The sequence below is a fragment of the Lycium barbarum genome, chromosome 2, assembly GCF_019175385.1.
Source record: "Lycium barbarum isolate Lr01 chromosome 2, ASM1917538v2, whole genome shotgun sequence".
In the NCBI taxonomy this organism is placed as follows: domain Eukaryota; kingdom Viridiplantae; phylum Streptophyta; class Magnoliopsida; order Solanales; family Solanaceae; genus Lycium; species Lycium barbarum.
In genome coordinates, this window is record NC_083338.1 from 60,258,379 (window position 1) to 60,278,801 (window position 20,423).

Sequence of the window (20,423 nt, forward strand, 5' to 3'; positions counted from 1 at the left end):
TTTTATATAGTTTGGTATAATTATGAAAGTAAGATGATAGAATGGGAACTAATGTTGTTGTTGATGAATTTGGAAGGAAACAATGTGATTTGGAAAGTTTTGTGCATTCGTAGAAGTTTTGGATAGAATATGGAAAGTGGCGGACTACTCGAATTCATATAAATCACTTGGGATATTATTGGATTGTGTTTGAATAATCTTCAATGAGTAAATGAATATGATAATGTTGATATTGGTTTGATATTGTGGAGTTTGAATGAAAGTTGTCGATTTATGTAGGAAGGAAGAATGTCGGCGTTAGAATGATTTTGTTATGATTTATGGTGTTGTGATATTGTGGGTTGTTGTGGTTGATGTTTATTGAGCTGAGCTAAGTCTCGGGGGTGTTATATATATAGGGGAGATGCTGCCGAAATTTCGGTAGACAAAAATAATGTAAAGGAAACTCTTAAGCCTTAAAATCCCTAATTGGTAACTTTGACCATTTGCAGATTCTGAGCGAAACGGGACTTGAGTTTTGGGCAAGCGTAAGACGCTTATAAGGTATGTAAGGCTACCCTATTCCTTCTTTTGGCATGTCTTAAGTATCCTAGGTTGATATCGGAGCCCCGGGGGAAATTCTGTTCCTTGAAATCCGAATTTGAAATCGAGCACTATTCATTCAATTGAATTGAACCTTAAAGTCCTTCTTTTGCTTGCAAAGTAATTAAATGTCCGAAACTTATGCAAATGTAATCAAATCGCTTCGGATCTTCCATGTATGATTCCATAGACCCTAAATGTTCGTGATTCATGTTCGTCACCTCGACTTGATCCGCGGTGGCCCGCTAGCATCGAGACTTCCTTGTTGACTCTATTATTCTCATTTTTGTATAATGTCAGCAAAACACTTTTGTTTATGAATTTGGCTATCATAGAATAATGTTTTGACTGCCACAGTATTCTAGATTATATTTTGAACCATAAATACTATGTTGGAAATATTTTGTTAAACGAACCCCGTATTGACTAACTATTCGAACTAGTTGATTAATGAATTAGCATATGATATTATCAAGTTTCAAAAGATGTTTTGACTTATAAATTGCATTGTTTGCTCACGACTCCGCTCGTGCCCTTATTATGACTTCGTTCACCGGTTCCCGGGCCGGTTATGATTCGTGCGCACTATGATAAATTCGGCCGTATGCTGTGTTACGGTTCCCGAGACCTCTCCATAGGGTCGGGTTCCGTTTGGTGTTATGCTGTGATATGGCTGGTGATATGTTATGATGATATGTGTGCTCGGGGATGTACGGAGATTTGAACCTTCTGGTGTTATGTTGTGTGTGGCACCAGTGTCGGAGTGGTGACCACGTTCCTGAGATTTGCATGATTTTGTTTGCATTATGTATATGTGATTTTGATATAGATTTTGATATACTGTTCAGTATTCCCCCTTTTGTATCCTGTTTACTTTCAGTTGTGGCTCATATTTCTGTACTCTATGCTTTACATACTCAGTACATCTTTCGTACTGACCCCCTTTCTTCGGGGGCTGCGTTTCATGCCCGCAGGTACAGACACAGGTGATCCACCACTGTAGGCTCCACTTTCTGCTATTTCGGGGTACTCCCTTTTAATCCGGAGTCCACTTTTGGTACATACATCTTTTGTTATGTATATATATTTCTGTATATCTGACTATTTGGGTACGGCGGGGCCCTGTCCCGTCATATGATTCTGTCGGTCTGTCTAGAGGTCTGTGGACATGTTTGTGGGTTGGGTCTTTCTATTCGGATGTGTGTATATGATGTGTTTGGGCGATCCCATTCGCCGCGGCGGCCGGTCCGCATATGTTTACATGTTGCCTTGTTGGCCGGTGTGGCCTTTGTTGGTATTTTCTGTGCGCAGGGTTATTTTGGATAGTCTGTAAAACAAAGGAAACTCTGCCGAAATTTTTCTGGAAATTATCTAAATTTGGAATATAGCCTTGTCGGCTTCTGCTATATACTTGAATGCTTTTGATAGATTGGTTTGGGTGCCCAGATGTGACGCACAACCATCGGGCCGCAACACTGGGATTATTATTTTTTAATCTCACACGATGGTCATGTGATGCATGGCGTCGGTCGGATCCTGAGACGCTTTCCATTTTAAATATTTTAAGCCCCGTAATTGCTTCTCCCAAGTCATAAATCATGTCGCGCGTCCATGTACATGTTCAAATTCACTCCATTATTCCTAAATGAGTCTCAACTAGTTGAAAATGTTGGGGGGCCTTACATCGTTTTAAAAAATAATATACCGAGAACTGAAAAAAATAGAGAAGGAAAATGCATTATAAATTTGTAAAATACAAAATAGTAACAATTTCAATTCGACACGCCTATTTTTTGTCATTAATCGTAGATATAAGTCTCGTTATCTTTCCTTATTAGTAGGCGCATTAGCGCATTATAATTTCTTGTGCTTTGATTTATGTTATTATTTGCTACTTTCTGTACTTTGATTACTCTATTTTATCTGTGCCGCTTTCGTGATTTGCATTTCCATATCGCTTTGAATTCCTTGATTATCCTGTTTTACTGTGTCGCTTGCATTATTTCATTGCAATATCGTTTTAAATCTTTTAACCTTATCTGACCCCCTTTTTATGCTTCTATTGAGCCGAGGGTCTCTCGGAAACAGCCATCCTACCTTGGTAGGAGTAAGGTCTGCGTACATTATACCCTCACCAGACCCCAAGATGTGGGATTTCACTGGGCTGTTGTTGTTGTTGTTGTTGTTGTAATCGTAGTTATTCTTATAACATGCACGGTACCCTTTAGTAGGGGTGTTCATGGTTTGGTTTGGTCTGTTTTTTCTCTAAAAGCAAACCAAACCAATTAAGTCATTTCTTTTAAATGTTGAATCCAAAACAAATCAATTAAGCCGGTATTTCATCGGTCGGATCGGGATTTTTCGGTTAATTTGATATTTTGTACGTTTTTTTATTATATATGAAAATATACTTCCAATAAAATATTTAGATTGACCATGTTCCAATATAACATTACCAAATCATTTACTCTAGCAGAAAAGAAAGAACTATACATGTAATTAAGTTATATATGTAGGTTTTTCGAGAAAACTGTATGCATTGTTGTTATGATTGGGCCTGGTCCAGTATTAGTAAAGCAGCTTAATACCAAATTAAGTGGCCTTGTTTGGGATCCAGGTTGATAAATAGCATCATTTTAGAAGCAATCGGTGATGCGAATATTATTGAGTCAAAACTTAAAGTTTGTGTTACACCTCCGAAAATTTTCCGTTGATGCACAGTGAATAGAAAAATGAAGAGCACGAAGTATATGGTATTTCAATAAGTAAGGGATGACATTTTGATGACCCTAATTAAGATTTCAAAGACATTCGAGGTAAGAGGAGAAAGTTTGCTAAGAGAAGGCAAGGCATACGATAGGTATCGGAAAGGATTTACGAGTAACAAGTTAATGACGACTTAATGATATTTTGGATAAGAGTTATAACGTCCCTTAGATTGTTAATGAGGTGATAAACAAGTGTCAAGAAGGTTCCATAAGGATTGGAGAACAAACGAGTCGACGAGAATGAGTTCGGAAGAACTGGGCATTATACGGACCAACATACTGGTCGTATAAAATATACTGGCCGTATAATCAGCCCAGATTGGCACCCCTCACTGGACCAAATCTACGGCCAGACATACGGTCAGTATAATTTATACGGACCGTATGTTGGTCCGTAGAAAATGGTCGAGACAGATTTATATTATTAATAAGGGGGTCCAAGTTCATTTCATTTCATTTCCCTTCACACCCCTTCTCTCTAGAATACTTCTCCACACTTCTCCCATAAGAATTCAAGAGATATTAGTGATTAACTTTATCAACTAAGTGAATCAAATGTAAGAAACCCATTAAAGTTCGGGTAGATAGCCAAAAGATTGAGGCCGTGAAGACTTGGCCAAGGCCCACAACTCCTACGGAGGTTCGTAGCTTTCTGGGCTTAGCAGGTTATTACAGGAGATTTGTACAAGGCTTTTCTTCTATTTCTTCACCACTAACAAAGCTGACCCAGAAATCAGCTAAGTTTCAATGGACAGATGCTTGTGAATGCATTTTCCAAGAGCTAAAAGATAGATTGACTTCTACCCTAGTCCTGACACTTCCAGAGGGATTGGAAGGTTATGTTGTTTATTGCGATGCTTCAGGCATTGGGCTAGGTTGTGTGTTGATGCAACATGGTAAGGTGATTGCATATGCTTCAAGGCAATTACGAAAACATGAGAAGAATTATCCAACCCATGACCTTGAATTAGCTGCAGTGATTCATGCATTAAAGATGTGGATACACTACTTGTATGGTGTTCATGTGGATATTTATACATATCATAAGAGCCTTCAATATATCTTCAAGCAGAAAGAGTTGAATTTGGGGCAACGACGATGGTTGGAATTGCTAAAAGATTATGATGTCGATATTCTGTATCATCCCGGAAAGGCAAATGTTGTGGCTGATGCTCTTAGCCGTAGATCTATGGGAAGTTTGTGTGACATACGACCAGAGAAAAGAGAAATGGCTCGTGAGCTCCAGCAGTTAGCTAGCCTAGGAGTTCGAGTAGTGGACTCAGGTAGCAGGGGAACTACCGTTCAGAATTCAGCAGTCTCGTCGCTAGTAGTGGAAGTGAAAGAGCGACAATACGAAAATCCCACGCTAATGCATTACAGAGATACACTCCCTCAGAAGGAGGAGTCATCATTTGAGATTGCAGGAGACGGAGTTCTCCAATGCAGAGGCAGATTATGTGTTTCTGATGTGGCAGGTTTACGCCACTAAATATTGAGAGACGCCCATTGATCTCGTTATTCTGTCCACCCCGGAGCAACGAAAATGTACCATGATCTTAAATCTATATATCGGTGGAATGGGATGAAGAAAGATATAGCAGGATTTGTAGCTCAATGTCCCAATTGTCAACAAGTGAAAATCGAGCACCAAAAGTCGGGCGGATTGTTGCAAGTTATAGAAATTCCAATTTGGAAGTGGGAAGTAATTAACATGGACTTCATTACAGGCTTACACCGTTCTCGACGTAAGTATGATTCTATATGGGTGATTGTGGATAGACTCACGAAGTCAGCTCATTTCTTACCAGTCAGAAATACATATGTGGCAGAAGATTATGCAAAGCTTTATGTTAAATAGATAGTGTGACTTCATGGTGTCCCAGTATCTATTATCTCCGATAGAGGAACTCAGTTTACAGCTAATTTTTGGAAGTCCTTCAAAGAGGGTTTGGGGACTCATATGAGCCTTAGCACGACATTTCATCCGCAGACTGATGGACAAGCTGAACGTACTATTCAGACCCTCGAGGATATGTTACGGGCATGTATGTTAGATTTTGAAGGTAATTGGGATGATCACTTACCCTTTATTGAATTTGCTTATAATAATAGTTATCATTCTAGCATCCAAATGGCACCGTATGAGGCTTTATATGGGCGAAAGTGTAAATCCCCAATTGGGTGGTTTGAAGTAGGAGAGACTAAATTGATAGGGCCAGACTTGGTCCAGCAGGCCACAGAAAAAGTTAAGCTCATACAAGATCGGTTATTAGCCGCCCAAAGTCGTCAAAAGTCCTATGCGGATAATCGTCGAAGGGACTTAGAGTTCCAAGTTAAAGATTGGGTATTCTTAAAGGTGTCACCAATGAAGGGCATTATGAGATTTGGCAAAAAGGGAAGCTTAGTCCCCGGTACATTGGGCCTTATGAGATTGTGCGCAAGGTAGGCAAAGTGGCTTACGAATTATATCTACCTCCTGATTTGGAGTCAGTTCACCCAGTCTTTCATGTCTCGATGCTGCGTAAATGTGTTGGAGATCCTACTAGGATCGTGCCAGTAAATGATGTTCAAGTGACAGAAAAGTTGACTTATGAAGAGGTACCCATTGCCATATTAGATAGGCAAGTACGGAGGCTTAGAAACAAAGAAGTGGCCTTAGTTAAGGTTTTATGGAGAAACAATAACCGAGAAGAGATGACATGGGAAGCAGAATAAATTATGAAATCCAAGTACCCGCACTTATTTCAGCCACCGGAAGAGATCCAAGATGAGACATCAAAATCATAAGGTATGTATGTTTTCCTTTTTATGCATTTGGGTCGTGTGTGGCCAAACTCTATTATTATTATGTTGTGGCCCTATGAGGCATTTTTATTATGGGCTGTTGTGACAGGATGGTAGTGCCATATTACAGGGAAACTCTGGCGAAATTTTTATAGAATCTCCGAGAACCTAACATTCGAGGACGAATGTTCTTAAGGGGGGAGGAATGTTACACCTCGAAAAAATTTCTGTTGATGCACAGTGAATAGACTAACGAAGAGCACAAAGTATATGGTATTTCAATAAGTAAGGGATGACATTTGATGACCCTAATTAATATTTCAAAGACATTCGAGGTAAGAGGAGAAAGTTTGCTAAGAGAAGGCAAGGCATACGATAGGTATCGGAAAGGATTTACGAGTAACAAGTTAATGACGACTTAATGATGTTTTGGAGAAGATTTATAACATCCCTTAGATTGTTAATGAGGTGATAAACAAGTGTCCAGAAGGTTTCATAAGGATTGGAGATCAAACGAGTCGACGAGAATGAATTCGGAAGAACTGGGCATTATACGGACCAACATACTAGCCGTATAAATTATACTGGCCGTATGTTTGGCCGTATAATCAGCCAAGATTGGCACCCCTCACTGGAACAAATCTACGGCCAGACATACGGTCAGTATAATTTATACGTACTGTATGTTGGTCCATCGAAAATGGTCGGGACAGATTTGTATTATTAATAAGGGGTCCAAGTTCATTTCATTTCATTTCCCTTCTCACCCCTTCTCTCTAGAATACTTCTCCACACTTCTCCCACAAGAATTCAAGAGATATTAGTGATCAACTTCATCAACTAAGTGAATCAAATGTAAGAAACCCATTAAAGTTCATCCAAGACAAGGAATCCAAGTCAAGGTGAAACTAGGGTTTGGCTCAAGTGAAGTGTTTCCACCCAAGGTTCATTCCTACACGATCTAAGGTAAGTTTTATGGTATTTTCACGTTGTTTAAGGTATTGAGAAGTTGAAACACTTGGATTGTAGAAGGATATAGAAAATGGGTCATGAATGTGGGAATAATGTCATTTTTGAGTGATAGCTTGGGTTTAGTAACGATTCTTGATATGTTATGATTATAATCATGTTATAAATGAAATTAAGAACATGGGATAAACATTGTATATGAGTGAATGTAATAGTGTGCTATGACCATGGATATGGACGACTCGAAGTGAACTGAGGAATATGGATAATGTAGGTGAATAAAGACCATAATTATGATGTTGTGAATGTTATTATTGATATTTGGGAGTTGATATATGATATGGAGGAAGTTGTATAAATAAAGGGATGCTGTCCAATTTTCTCTAGCTTTAGCCATGTATGCTAAGCTATCGATTTTCTAATGATAGTATAACTCTAATGAAGGTAGAAACGTGAGCATTGACGGAGAACGTGCAAGTGATAGAATAGTTGAACGGAAAGGCATGTAAGGCTAACCTTTCTTTCATAAGGCATGGTTCTTTGGCCAAATATCTAATCTTCTATGAGCCTATGATGTTCTCCAAATGATGCTATCTTCAAAAGCTACTAAGCACATGATTCTCGAATATGTTACGATTGTACTAGATCCCTTATATGATGAGTAATCCTCTAGGGATAAATGTAACGAACGACGATAGTAATGATGCTAAAGATGCTTATGGGCTTTTATGTATATGTGCCTATGTATGGCTATTATGAAACCCCGAGCTTATATAGCCGGGTAGAATATATATAGATATATTACACGCGCACCACTGCAGTTGGGTACGAAAAACCCTAAGTCTTGGTAGGGCCAGGTATGTATAACCCTGAGCCTTGGTAGGGCCAGGTATGTGAAACACTGAACCTTCATGGTCGGGTATGCTATGTAAATGATATGTATACGAATATGAATATGTAAATGATATGTATATGAATATGAATATGTGTATGAATAGGAATATGTATATGAATACGATAATGGATACGAAATGAAAATGAGTATGGACGGATATGGATGTATGTACACAGTCACGCATTAGAAATGGAAAGTCCCTATGAAAAACAAGTAAGTGTTTATGACGATGATACTACTATCTCCCATCCTATGCTATTTCTTATGTTGTCTATTATGCTTTCATAATGATGTTGATCATGCTTTACATACTTAGTACATTCTTCGTACTGACGTCCTTTTGTTTGTGGACGCTGCGTCATGCCCGCAGGTGGCCATGGAGACAAGCTTGATCCGTAGCTTTATTACTCAGGGACTACATAGCGGAGCTCCATTTCATTCGGAGCTACAGCTTTTGGTATTCATTATTTTGTGTACATTCTTATGGGCATAGCGGGGTCCTATCCCGCCTATATGATATGACATACTCTCCTTAGAGGCTCGTAGACACGTGTATATGGTTAGATGTATTTGTCCTTGTCGGCCTATATTTTGGACATCATTTTGTTAGCCTCGTCGGCTTATGTACATTGATATGGGCATAGTTGTTAATGATGATATAAATGTATTGTTGCCCAATGGGATTAGTATGATTGATGGATAGAAAGTATGATTTAGCTATGTGGCTCACCTAGATGTAAATGTGAAAGTATGATAAGAGGTGCCCAGGTGGGTTAGCACCGGGTGCTCGTCGCGGCCCTCCGGTTGGGTCGTGGCAGTCTATTTCTACTCATTCCCATTCTCAGTATCTCTGATTCTCATCCCTTCTTTCTATCCTTTGTATTTCAGTCAGATTTATATTGTTATTTCCAGAATCCCTATTGTATTGCTACTATGTTTGGATTAACTAACGACCCATTTGTCCATTACCGAGCTTCCATAATTCGTATCCTAAAACCTTCTTGATCAATAGTGCTGATTAGTTTTACGCAAGGGATTTTTCTGTTTAAGTCAACCCGTAGTTGAGTTAGAAGGAAATCAAAAATTGAGTAGGGCCACTGGGCCCAGTACTTCACCACAGCGAGAGTGGACCGCTACAGCGAGTCCGCCCCAGTGAATCACTGCTCGTTATAGCAGGCTGCTCATGATTAAAGGCTTCCGCTACAGCGGATCCTACTTCCGCCACGGCGGAAAAGACGGACTTCCTTGAGCCTGCTCCCGCAGTCGATTGTTCGCCGTAGCGGTGGCTCACTACAGCGGCCCCGTGTTCACCACAGTGAATAACGCTGGGAAGACTTAGCATTTAAAGTTCATTTTGGGATTTGACCTCATTTTTCACCCAACTCTCAAATCAAGCTGTCATTCGAGGCATTTCCAGAATAAATCTGAAGGAACCGTGGGAAAGGTAACATCTAGACCTTATTTATTTCATCTCTCTTGAATCTCTTCCTTCATTTACTAAGTTTTGATTATATGGATTAATAAAAATGGTGAATTCCCAAACTTGCAAAACCCTAGGGAGGTAAAATGGGTTTTCATTGCTTAGAATCATGGCATTTTGAAAGGAACTCTTAGGTTCATATTCTAGGCTAGTTAACCAACCCCAATCCCATTTCTTCAACTATTTTTGCAACTGGGTTAAGTCTTGGTGTTATTGAAATTGGGGATTTTAAAGAAGAATGTTATTTATGGCTTGTTTTGGTGTGGATACCCATAAGATCTAGATTATTAGTCAATGGAGAACTAGAAAACCTAATTTGAGGAAAAGTTCCAATTTTACCCTTGTCGGCTTGGAGTTGCATGAATACCTTAATCCTTGACACTTGCTTACTCGGATTCCTTGCTATTCTTAGACCTTTCCGTCTAGGCTTCCGTTTTTGAAAATGGAAGGTGAAGATCAAATGGATGATCGCGGAACCTATTGGCTTGTCTCCACGTGTGTGATACTAGACTTGATGCTTAGTTGCCTTATAATGATAGTGAAACCGTATATCTCATTTACTGGGTATTATCTTGTATAGATGAAGGATTTGACTTATTCTTGATATTGTGGTATGTGTCCATGTGTGGCACGATTGATATTGATTTATTCTTATTGGGACTGATATATTCTCACTGTCATTGATATCATTCCTGCATTCATACTCATGCATTTAGATCGGGTTGCATGGCGCAACACATACATATATTTAGATCGGGTTGCACTTTTCGCAACATTTATTGGATTGAGTTGTGCACCACAGCAGGTATATGGACTTCACGGATCCCCATGGGTCGTGACTGTCGAGGCGTGAAGGTATTCCATCCGGAGTATATGTGTACGGAGATTACATTAGCCATTGCATATGCATTCATTATCATCATCTCATTTTACATCCATTGATCGGATTTGTTGGTTGTACTTGTGTTTGTGGTTATTCTGAGGAATTATGGGAAACTTGGTAGACTTGTGTTTAGGTGCTTCACCACAGGCTGTGATTCGACTATTTGATCTTTCTGTACTAGAGTTGTTATTCTTAAGATTGTGGCTGTGATGGTATTTGGTTTAGTAGGGTATTTGTATACGGTATCCCGAGTCCCTGTGTTGTTCACCCTTTCGGCGTGAGTTGCCTGTTTATCTTGTTGGGAGGGGGGTGGAAGAGTCCCATGTTGAGAGTAGCCTTATTTGAGTAGTAGGCGCGAACTTGATCTATGGTTTTAGTGAGGTTATTCATACTTGATGACGTGGGTAATATTTGTGTGGTCTTGTCTTATATTGCATGGTTTGTGGATTGAGGAGTAGAAGTTCATATCTAGGCTTGAATGCTGAATTGTATCCTTGTGGTAAAACCTTCCCCCGTATTGAATCTGTAGACTGACTGAGTTACTGCCTACCATACTTATTTGTTGTTTACTCTTGTTATTATATTTTCCTAATCGTTGTCAGCCTATGATACTTACCAGTACGAGCGTTGTACTGATACTAATCTTGCTACACCCTATTCGGGGTGCAGAGTTGTTACAGGTTAAATTCGTGGATTAATAGCTTCTGAGGATTCTCCGGTGTCCATGTTGAAGACTTCTGTTAATTCTATTCCAAATCAGAGGTTGTGCTCCATTGTATTATCATATGCAGTTGTAAATCTTAGAAGCTATTGTACTAGTCTAGACCTGATTTTGGGAATTGGTTATTGTAAAAGTATTTCTTGTATTAATTCTGATTTCAATGAATAATGGAATTGTTATTGTTGTGTCATTCGTTCTTTATATAAAATGAGTGTTTAAGTAAAAGGGGTCACCTCCTAGGTGGGATTTGGGGAGGTGCCTGCACGATTTCTGATTTGGGTCGTGACAGATTAATACAAGTTGTTTGACTTGTTGAGAATTTGGTTAGTTGCATTGGTACTTTCATTTACATACTCTGATGACAGTGGTAGTAGATCAATTCAGCAGCACCGGTAACCCAGAGGACTGGATTTATCAGGCGGAGGGATACTTCACTTTCCTTGGCTTCTCTGAGGAATACTTGCTACCTCTTCCTTCATTATATCTCGATAGTGAGGCATTCAACTGGTTCTGTTGGATGTATCGCAACAAACAATTATGGGATTGCAAGCATTTCAAGGAAAACTTAGCGCTGCATTTTCGAGCACGACCCTTCGCAGTGTCTCTTGTGTTGCACTCTCAAATTACCAATATTCTTGCTTTGCTACAGACGATACAAGAGAATTGTTCAGTTATGTCTAATTAATTTGACAAAATTCATCTGTCAAATTCAAGTATATACAATCTAACCAGATCGCCACCGACAATAATGCAAGCAGTTCAGTTAAAGATGCAACTGACACTGCTACTACGGCAGTTAGCGAAGAGACTGCTTTTGCTTTGGCTGATGGAAACTCAAGCACTTCGGATAAATTTGACACTTCGGTCGACACAAAAACAGGGGAATCTCCCCAGAGTCGATTGAAGATATAGTGTTTGTCGAAATTCCCCAGAGTCATGAAACTGCTCTGCTTTGCCAAATTGCAAACAATGACACACTGCTCGTTCCTCCTGTTGCCGCAATTGTTCTGATCTCTAATGAGATTGAACAATTTTCTTTTACGGAGGATTCATCTGAAGAATCAAAGGAAAATTCAGATTCAACAGTCATTCCTATGCGATGAATTTTGCTTTAGACAACGGACAACCGGAGGAGGCTCGGTGTATGCTCAAAATTCTCAGACAAGGTACAATTGAAAATCGAAGTCATATTGCAACTAAGTTTATGGTACATTTTTGTTAATATGTTGCCAATGATGATATTGAAGTGACGCAACATCTTCTACCCCTAGAGATTAAGTATGAACATAATATGGAGGAAGTTTTTAAACTATATTTTCCACCATAGTGATTTTGACTTACATTCAAACAAGTGGTATGACACAAGACAGAGACTCACGACTAGTAACTCCTCTTTAGCTTTCTTTAGGATCATAATGATTGATGTATACATGTATGTCAAAATTTGTTGGCTGGATAACGAGAGAGGGTTATTCCCTACATTTGGAAGGCAAGGGAATATTGAGAAGGTTAAAGAAGTTCGTGAAGAGACTTTTGACTTTAATTATGATGACATATTGCCTTGGGTTTAAACAACTCCTCAAGTAATTATGATGACATATTGCCTTGGGTTTAAACAACTCCTCAAGGAAGATCCCAGAAGCTATAGAGTTGCTAAATTTTTTGAAGTATTGTGGATCAAGGTCTAAAAAAACTATAATTGTTGCCTCGATTGTTATTGCTCACAAAGTTCAGCATATCAATTCTACTTTGAGTAGGTACCACGTAATAAAACCTTCTTGGGGTATTTGTAGAATATCGGTTGCCACTTACATGAAGTAATTTATTGTGTTTCATAAAGGCATTCTGTTTGTTTCTGGCTTGCACCAACAGCATTCCAATGTGAAGGAAGTAACTGTCATGGACTCTACTATGCTTAACAATGTAGTAGAGAAACTAGCAGCTAAAGTTGCTAAGCTTACTGATATTTTAAAGATGAATCATGTGTTGGTTTTGAATGAAAGTAGTAAAAGGTCCTCTGAGTGGATGACTGCAACTGTGCTCATTATTTGCAAATGGGATTCAGGAATATGTTCCAAGTCCTTGGCTCTAACAGGTTGTAAAGTGAACGTGGAGGCAGTGGCGGACCCATGTGTAATTTTTGGGTGCTCCAGCACCCATTAAATTCAGTCACGGAGTGTATAGCTGTATAGAAAATATAAAGAAAACAGATATAAATAGTTAATAGAGCACCCCCGAACTCAAAATTCCTGGGTTCAGCACCCCCGAACTCAAAATCCTGGGTCCGCCACTGCGTGGAGGCACTATCATTGCTGGATGCTAGTTTAACTGCGTATTCTAACTTGATGACAAAAGTGTGGGATCCCGGATGGCAATGGTGTATACACTCTTCTATTTTCCTATCTCATTTTGCCTTAACAGTTGCTATGTCAATTGTTAATCTCTTTTATAATCGCTCAAAAAATAATAACCACAATAAGGACAGGAAGAAGATAAAACAGTTTTTGTTCTCTTATCAGTGCATGGGCTTGGCACATGAAAACGGATGGCATGTCTTGCTTGATGTCTGTGCATTGGGACCTAAAGATATGGGTAGATACTTTCTTGTTTCCATCTAAGTTCCCTATTTGCTCTTCCTACAAGACCAGTGAAATCATTGAAATTGAATTTATTAAATGGGGGACTAGTGATATATTACTGAAGGCATTTAAAAGTTTCTCTAATGAGCTTGCTCTCTGGATCCATGCAACAAGATTGGGTGAAGCTAGTGGACATATTGTGTCAAGAGGAAATTTTGTAGGGGAGAAGGGCCTATGTGATGAATTTGTCTTTTCCAGCAAATGCCTTTCTTGTCAAAATTCTGGAGTGTTTATTTGTGGCAGGAAGGGGCTGAAGAAAAGTTGTTTTCATATTTCTGGATATGCTACTATTTTTCGTGGAATTTATGTTCACTGTGGACAAAATCTATCAGATGATAGATTTAGAATTATTTAGAGAGAACACAACATGGTTGTTGATCATCTGTCTTCCGAAACTGGTTTTACAGGCCCGTAATGCTGCTACTCCAGTAGTTGCACTTCTGCAGCCACTTCAAGTTCAATTATTGTTGTTTGCTTGTGAATATTTGGAAGCAAATATTGATCTTATGGTTATATCAGTAGCAAGCTTTGAGACTACTTTAATGGAATTTCATTGTGGTACATTGCCGAGGGGATGCGTTGGACACCACAATGTTGCTAAGTTTGTCATGGATTCAAAGAATGATTCAAAGCATGTAAGGTAGTTCTTTGAATATGTTCAACTGCCACATTTTTTACAATGATGTTGTTGCTATAAGGCTAGACTACTCATATGAATGGTCCTGGTCCAGTATTAGTAAAGCAGCCCAATACTAAATTGAGTGGCCTTGTTTGGGATTCAGGTTGATAAATAGTGTCATTTTAGAAGCAATCGGTGATGTGAATATGAATCTAAACTCAAAGTCTGTTTCTGTTCATCCTCATTATCCGTATCTAGGATTCTCATCCCTTCTTTCTATCTTTTGTATTTGACTCAGATTTCTATTGTTATTTCCAAAATCCTGATTGTATTGCTACTGTGTTTGATTAATACAAGTTGTTGGACTTATTGAGAATTTGGTCTGTTACAATTGTCTAATTATTTAGTCATTTCCAAGGAACTTAATAAAATTTCTTATAATGAATATTTTTTGTGCAAAAATTTAAAGAGTTAATATACCAAGATATCTTGACGATAATTGAATTAAACAATGATGAATATTGAAGTACTGAAAGACAAGTTATTTTGAACCTGAAATATATAGATCTTGAAGTTATCAAAATAAAGACTACAAATCAATCTACTAGAAAGTAAAGGGAAGAACTTGATTACTATAAAGGCAAACACCAGAATTACAAACCAAGAGTGCAAGAGTTTAATATGTATCGCAAAATATTAAGATTTTATATAAATATATGTGAAATTATAATGCTTAAATAGGTATTTATATAGTCGGTTTTATTCGGCTTTTTCGTTTATTTTTTTGCTTAAAACCAAAACTAAATCAAATTTTGTCGGTTTTTAAATTAAAAATCAAAATCAAACCAAACCAACAAAGTGTCGGTTTTTTCGTCGATTTGATTCGATTTTTTGGTTTGATTCGGTTTTTCGGGTAGCTAATCAATTTACCAAAATAAATATAAAGTGTCTTGATTACAAAATATGTAAAAGTACATAACTAGCAAAAGTTAAACCGGTAAAGAATAAAGTTTTCCCTAATTGGGTATATTATGTTAAAGGTATTTATTGTGATAATTGACCAAATTTGCTACCAGCTAGCCTTAATATCATTCTCAGTAGGTACAAGTGATAGAAGTATGACAAAATCGATTTGTGCGGATTAAATAGTTAGTATAGTACAAAAGAGAAAGTTATTCTAAGGGAAGCTAAGTACTAATACCATTTTAAAACCACAAAAGTATGTGCATGTACATGAGCTTCTATATGAGAGTGCATCCACAGTTGTATATAACTAAATTATTTCAACTTATTATCTTCAACCCAAGTTATCGTTTATCCTTGCTTCATAAGGAACATATGGAATGAAACCAATGGTCCTTTTATTTAGGTTTTATGTGAAATCAAAAGACTAAATTCTTGTGTACTATCATATTCATATGGAGTATAAAACTATAAGTGCATCCTGTTCTTGTTCTTAATTTCGACCTAGTAAAATATAAAAAACAAAGAAAACAAGCCATAAGAAAAGGCAAAAAGAAGAAGGAAAAAAAAAAGAATTAAAAGTGGTGATGCTGAAGAATCGGAAAGGGTAGGTATAGGAAGGCGAGAAATATAAGGAGAATCATAGGGAGTGAAAGACTTGGCCAACAATCAAAGGAGAGGCAGAGAGATTATTTCGGTCATTAACCTATGGTTCCAAGAGTGACATCCTATGCTATAAAAGGCCATCATGTAGATGTTGAATAGTGCAAGCTCTAGCAGGAAGAAGAATAAAGAAAAAGAAGAAGCTCACCTCTTCTTCTTGTGAGAGTAAATTAAAAAAAAACTCCCAAAAAAATAAAAAGTCATCAAAAAAATTCCAAAAAGAGTTTTTTAGTTTGGGGATAGGAGAAAAATAAAACAACTCCATGGGAAGTGGTAAAGTGACAGTCGTGGCTTTGCTACTTTGCCTCTCTCTAGGGGTGATAGCTGAGGACCCTTACCTCTACTTTAACTGGGAAGTCACCTATGGCACTGTCGATCCATTGGGCGTGCCTCAACAAGGTATTCTCATCAACGGGCAGTTCCCAGGGCCTAGAATTAACTGTACCTCTAACAACAACATTGTTGTCAATGTCTTCAATAAATTGGACGAGCCATTCCTCTTAACTTGGAATGGTGTCCAACATAGGAAGAACTCATGGCAAGATGGTACCCCAGGAACCATGTGCCCAATCATGCCTGGTCAAAATTTCACCTACCGCTTCCAGGTCAAGGACCAGATTGGTAGCTACTACTACTTCCCAACCACAGCCTTGCACCGGGCAGCCGGTGGCTATGGCCCCATCAACGTCCACAGTCGTGCTCTCATCCCAGTTCCGTTTCACAATCCTGCTGATGAGTACAACGTATTCGTGGGCGATTGGTACAACAAGGGCCACAAGACCTTGAAAAAGATCTTGGACGGTGGACGCACCATTGGCAGGCCCGATGGCATTATCATAAATGGTAAGTCTGCTAAGGTTGGCGAGGCAAAAGAGCCACTCTTTACCATGGAGGCTGGCAAGACTTATAGGTACAGGTTCTGCAACCTTGGCATGAGGTCCTCAGTCAACGTGAGGTTCCAAGGTCACCCAATGAAATTAGTGGAGCTAGAGGGATCCCACACCGTACAAAACGTCTACGATTCCTTGGACATCCACGTTGGTCAGTGCCTCTCAGTATTGGTCACTGCCAATCAGGAGCCCAAGGACTATTACTTAGTTGCTTCAAGCAGGTTCTTGAAGCAAGAACTCTCCTCTGTGGCCATCATTCGTTATGTCAATGGCAAGGGTCCAGCATCCTCTGAGCTCCCAGCATCCCCACCAGACAACACTGAAGGCATTGCCTGGTCCATGAACCAGTTCCGCTCCTTCAGATGGAACCTCACCGCTAGTGCTGCCAGACCCAACCCTCAAGGTTCCTACCATTATGGACAGATCAACATCACCCGCACCATCAAGATCGTCAACTCCAAGGGCCAAGTAGGTGGTAAGCTTAGATATGGTTTGAACGGTATCTCTCACACCGATAGCGAGACTCCATTGAAGCTTGTAGAGTACTTTGGAGCTGCCGATAAGGCCTTCAAGTATGATCTCATGGCTGATGAAGCCCCCGCTGACCCAAGCAAGCTCACTATTGCCGCAAATGTGAAAAACGCCACCTACCGTAACTTTGTGGAAATCATCTTCGAGAACCACGAGAAGACCATCCGCACCTATCACCTGGACGGATATTCCTTCTTCGCCGTGGCTGTTGAGCCCGGGAAGTGGACCCCAGAGAAGAGGAAGAACTACAATTTAGTGGATGCCACAAGCAGGAACAACATCCAGGTGTATCCAAACTCATGGGCAGCAATAATGTTGACCTTTGACAATGCAGGAATGTGGAACTTGAGGTCAGATATGTGGGAGAAGACATACTTGGGAGAGCAAATGTACTTCAGCGTTCTCTCCCCAAGCCGATCATTGAGAGATGAGTACAACCTCCCAGACAACCATCCTCTCTGCGGTGTTGTCAAGGGCATGCCCCTCCCAACTCCATACAAGGCTTAAATTTAATCTCTCTGTAATGGTAGAATCAAAGGGGACGAGTTAACTATTAATTGATGTATTTGTTTTCCTTCCCCAAAAATAAATGAATAAAAGTTTTTTTGTTTCATACCTTCACATGTTTTTACGATTCTCTAATTGATTATTACCATCTTTTTTAAGTTTATGCATGTGATCATCTTCAGATTACTTCCTATTTCCCTTTTCCTTGATTTTACCTCTTTCTTTTTCCTTTCTGTCCTGGATGAATGAATGATTTTCAGATGAATAATTTTCTCCAAAATCAAAATTAGTTATTATTTGAACTCAATTAGGATAAGATTAAATGAATTCCATTGGCTTTATCCAAATGAAGAATATTGAAGTCGGGTTCTAATCTTACTTATACTTTATTTAGTTCATCTTTTCCATCTCTGCTTGGAGTTCCAGCCCCCTCGATGTGGATAGAACAAAGTCCTTCAATTTTTAGTGGAACAAGAAAGACATGGATGGTTTACTCATGTAAACCAATAAAAATCAGGGCAACAAGGCACGCGAGCACTCTTGGAGTCGGCATAGATCCTTGTTCGGGTGTTTTGGTGGAGTCCTCGTCTGGTCTACTATCGTCTTTCACCGCCACTTGATTACTTGCATGATTTTCAGGAGCTTCCCAAGTTAGCAAGACTATAATAATCAACGTGATTTTCTGCTTGTAGCTTGTTAGTACATCCCCAATATATTATTACTCCGTGCTGTTGTGTATCTTCTTCTTCTTTTTTTTTTTTTGGGTCAAGTTATTGAAGCATTAAAAGTTAATACAAGTAGTAGTGTGCTATACATGTAGGAAATATTTTCCGTATCTATTTCATTCCTTAACTTGGTTAATATACAAACTATACAACCGTAATGTTAGCCTAGAAATAAGGGCTAACCTAAAATAGGAGATTACAAAATATTCTAACCTAAAATAGGAGATTACAAAATATTCTAACTAATATTTACATAATCTACCACACCCCCGCAGTCGAAACGAGAGGTTTACGAACGCTGAGACTATCCCGAAAATCTTCAAATAAGACTTGCGGTAGTCCCTTGGTGAAAATATCGGCAATCTGATAACGGGATGGAACATGAAGGACACGAATCTGTCCTCGCGCAACCTTCTCACGAACAAAGTAGATGTCCATTTTAATGTGCTTGGTGCGCTGATGTTGCACTGGATTTCCCGAAAGATAAATGGCACTTACATTGTCACAATACACCATAGTAGCCTTATGAATAGGACAATGCAATTCCAACAGAAGATTGCCAATCCAGCATGACTCGGAGACAACATTAGCAACCCCCCTATACTCCGCCTCAGCACTCGAGCAAGAGAGAGTAGTTTGGCGTTTCGAAGACCAAGATATCAAGTTATCTCCAAGGAAGACACAATAACCAGACGTCGACCGACGTGTGTCGGGGCAGCCCCCCCAATCCGCATCAGTGTAGGAAAGGAGGTCAGTAACCGAGGATGGATAAAGATGTAAACCATAATCAAGTGTACCCTGAATGTAACGGAGGATGCGCTTAAGAGCATGCATATGAACCTCTCGCGGAGCATGCATGTGTAAGCATACCTGTTGAACAGCATAAGAGATGTCCGGCCTCGTGAAAGTAAGATACTGAAGTACACCTGCGAGACTGCGATAGTGAGTCGGGTCATCATATGGAGCACCCGATGTGCTGCTCATCTTCGGTTTAGTATCAACCGGAGTAGAAGTAGCTTTACAAGAAGACATCCCAGCTCGATCAATGATTTCTTCGGCATACTTACGTTGCGAAAGAAACATGCCATCCTTATGGCGAGTGACATGAATGCCAAGGAAATAATTCAAAGGACCCAGATCCTTCATAGCAAATTCCGAGGCAAGGAGAGCCATAATGGAGCACCGGAGAGAATCTGAGGAAGCAGTAAGAATAATATCATCAACATAAAGTAAAATGTATGCCATATCGGATCCCTTTTTGTAGATGAACAAAGAATTGTCAGATCTGTTGTTTGAAAAACCCAGAGAAGAGACATAATTTGCAAAACGCTTGTACCATGCCCTCGGGGCCTGCTTAAGTCCATATAAGGACTTACGGAGTAAACATACATAATCCGGATGAGTGGGATCCCGGAAACCCATAGGTTGATGCATATACACTGTTTCCTTGAGCTCACCGTGTAAGAAAGCATTCTTGACATCTAGCTGATGAATAGGCCACTTCTTTGATAATGAAAGGCTGAGAACGGTACGGATCGTAGCCGGCTTGACCACCGGACTGAAGGTCTCACCACAATCAATGCCAACCTGTTGGGTCTTTCCATCACCTACAAGACGGGTTTTATGCCTCTCAAAATCACCATTAAACTTTTCTTTATGAGTGAAAATCCACATAGAACGAATAACATTCACATTAGGTGGACGGGGCACTAACTCCCACGTCTTATTTTTAATAAGAGCATCAAATTCATCATCCATATCCATTTTCCAATTCAGGTCACGAAGGGCGGTCACAGGGTTACGA

General features: G+C 39.3%; 1 protein-coding gene across 1 annotated transcript; it reads left to right on the forward strand.

The window, feature by feature from the left end:
• Positions 1 to 16,064: 16,064 nt before the first annotated feature.
• On the forward strand, positions 16,065 to 18,002 carry LOC132626562 (L-ascorbate oxidase homolog). Its single transcript, XM_060341469.1, has one exon. It carries the CDS (start codon positions 16,230 to 16,232, stop codon positions 17,892 to 17,894), a length of 1,665 nt encoding a protein of 554 aa, XP_060197452.1. The 5' UTR covers positions 16,065 to 16,229; the 3' UTR covers positions 17,895 to 18,002.
• Positions 18,003 to 20,423: the final 2,421 nt, after the last annotated feature.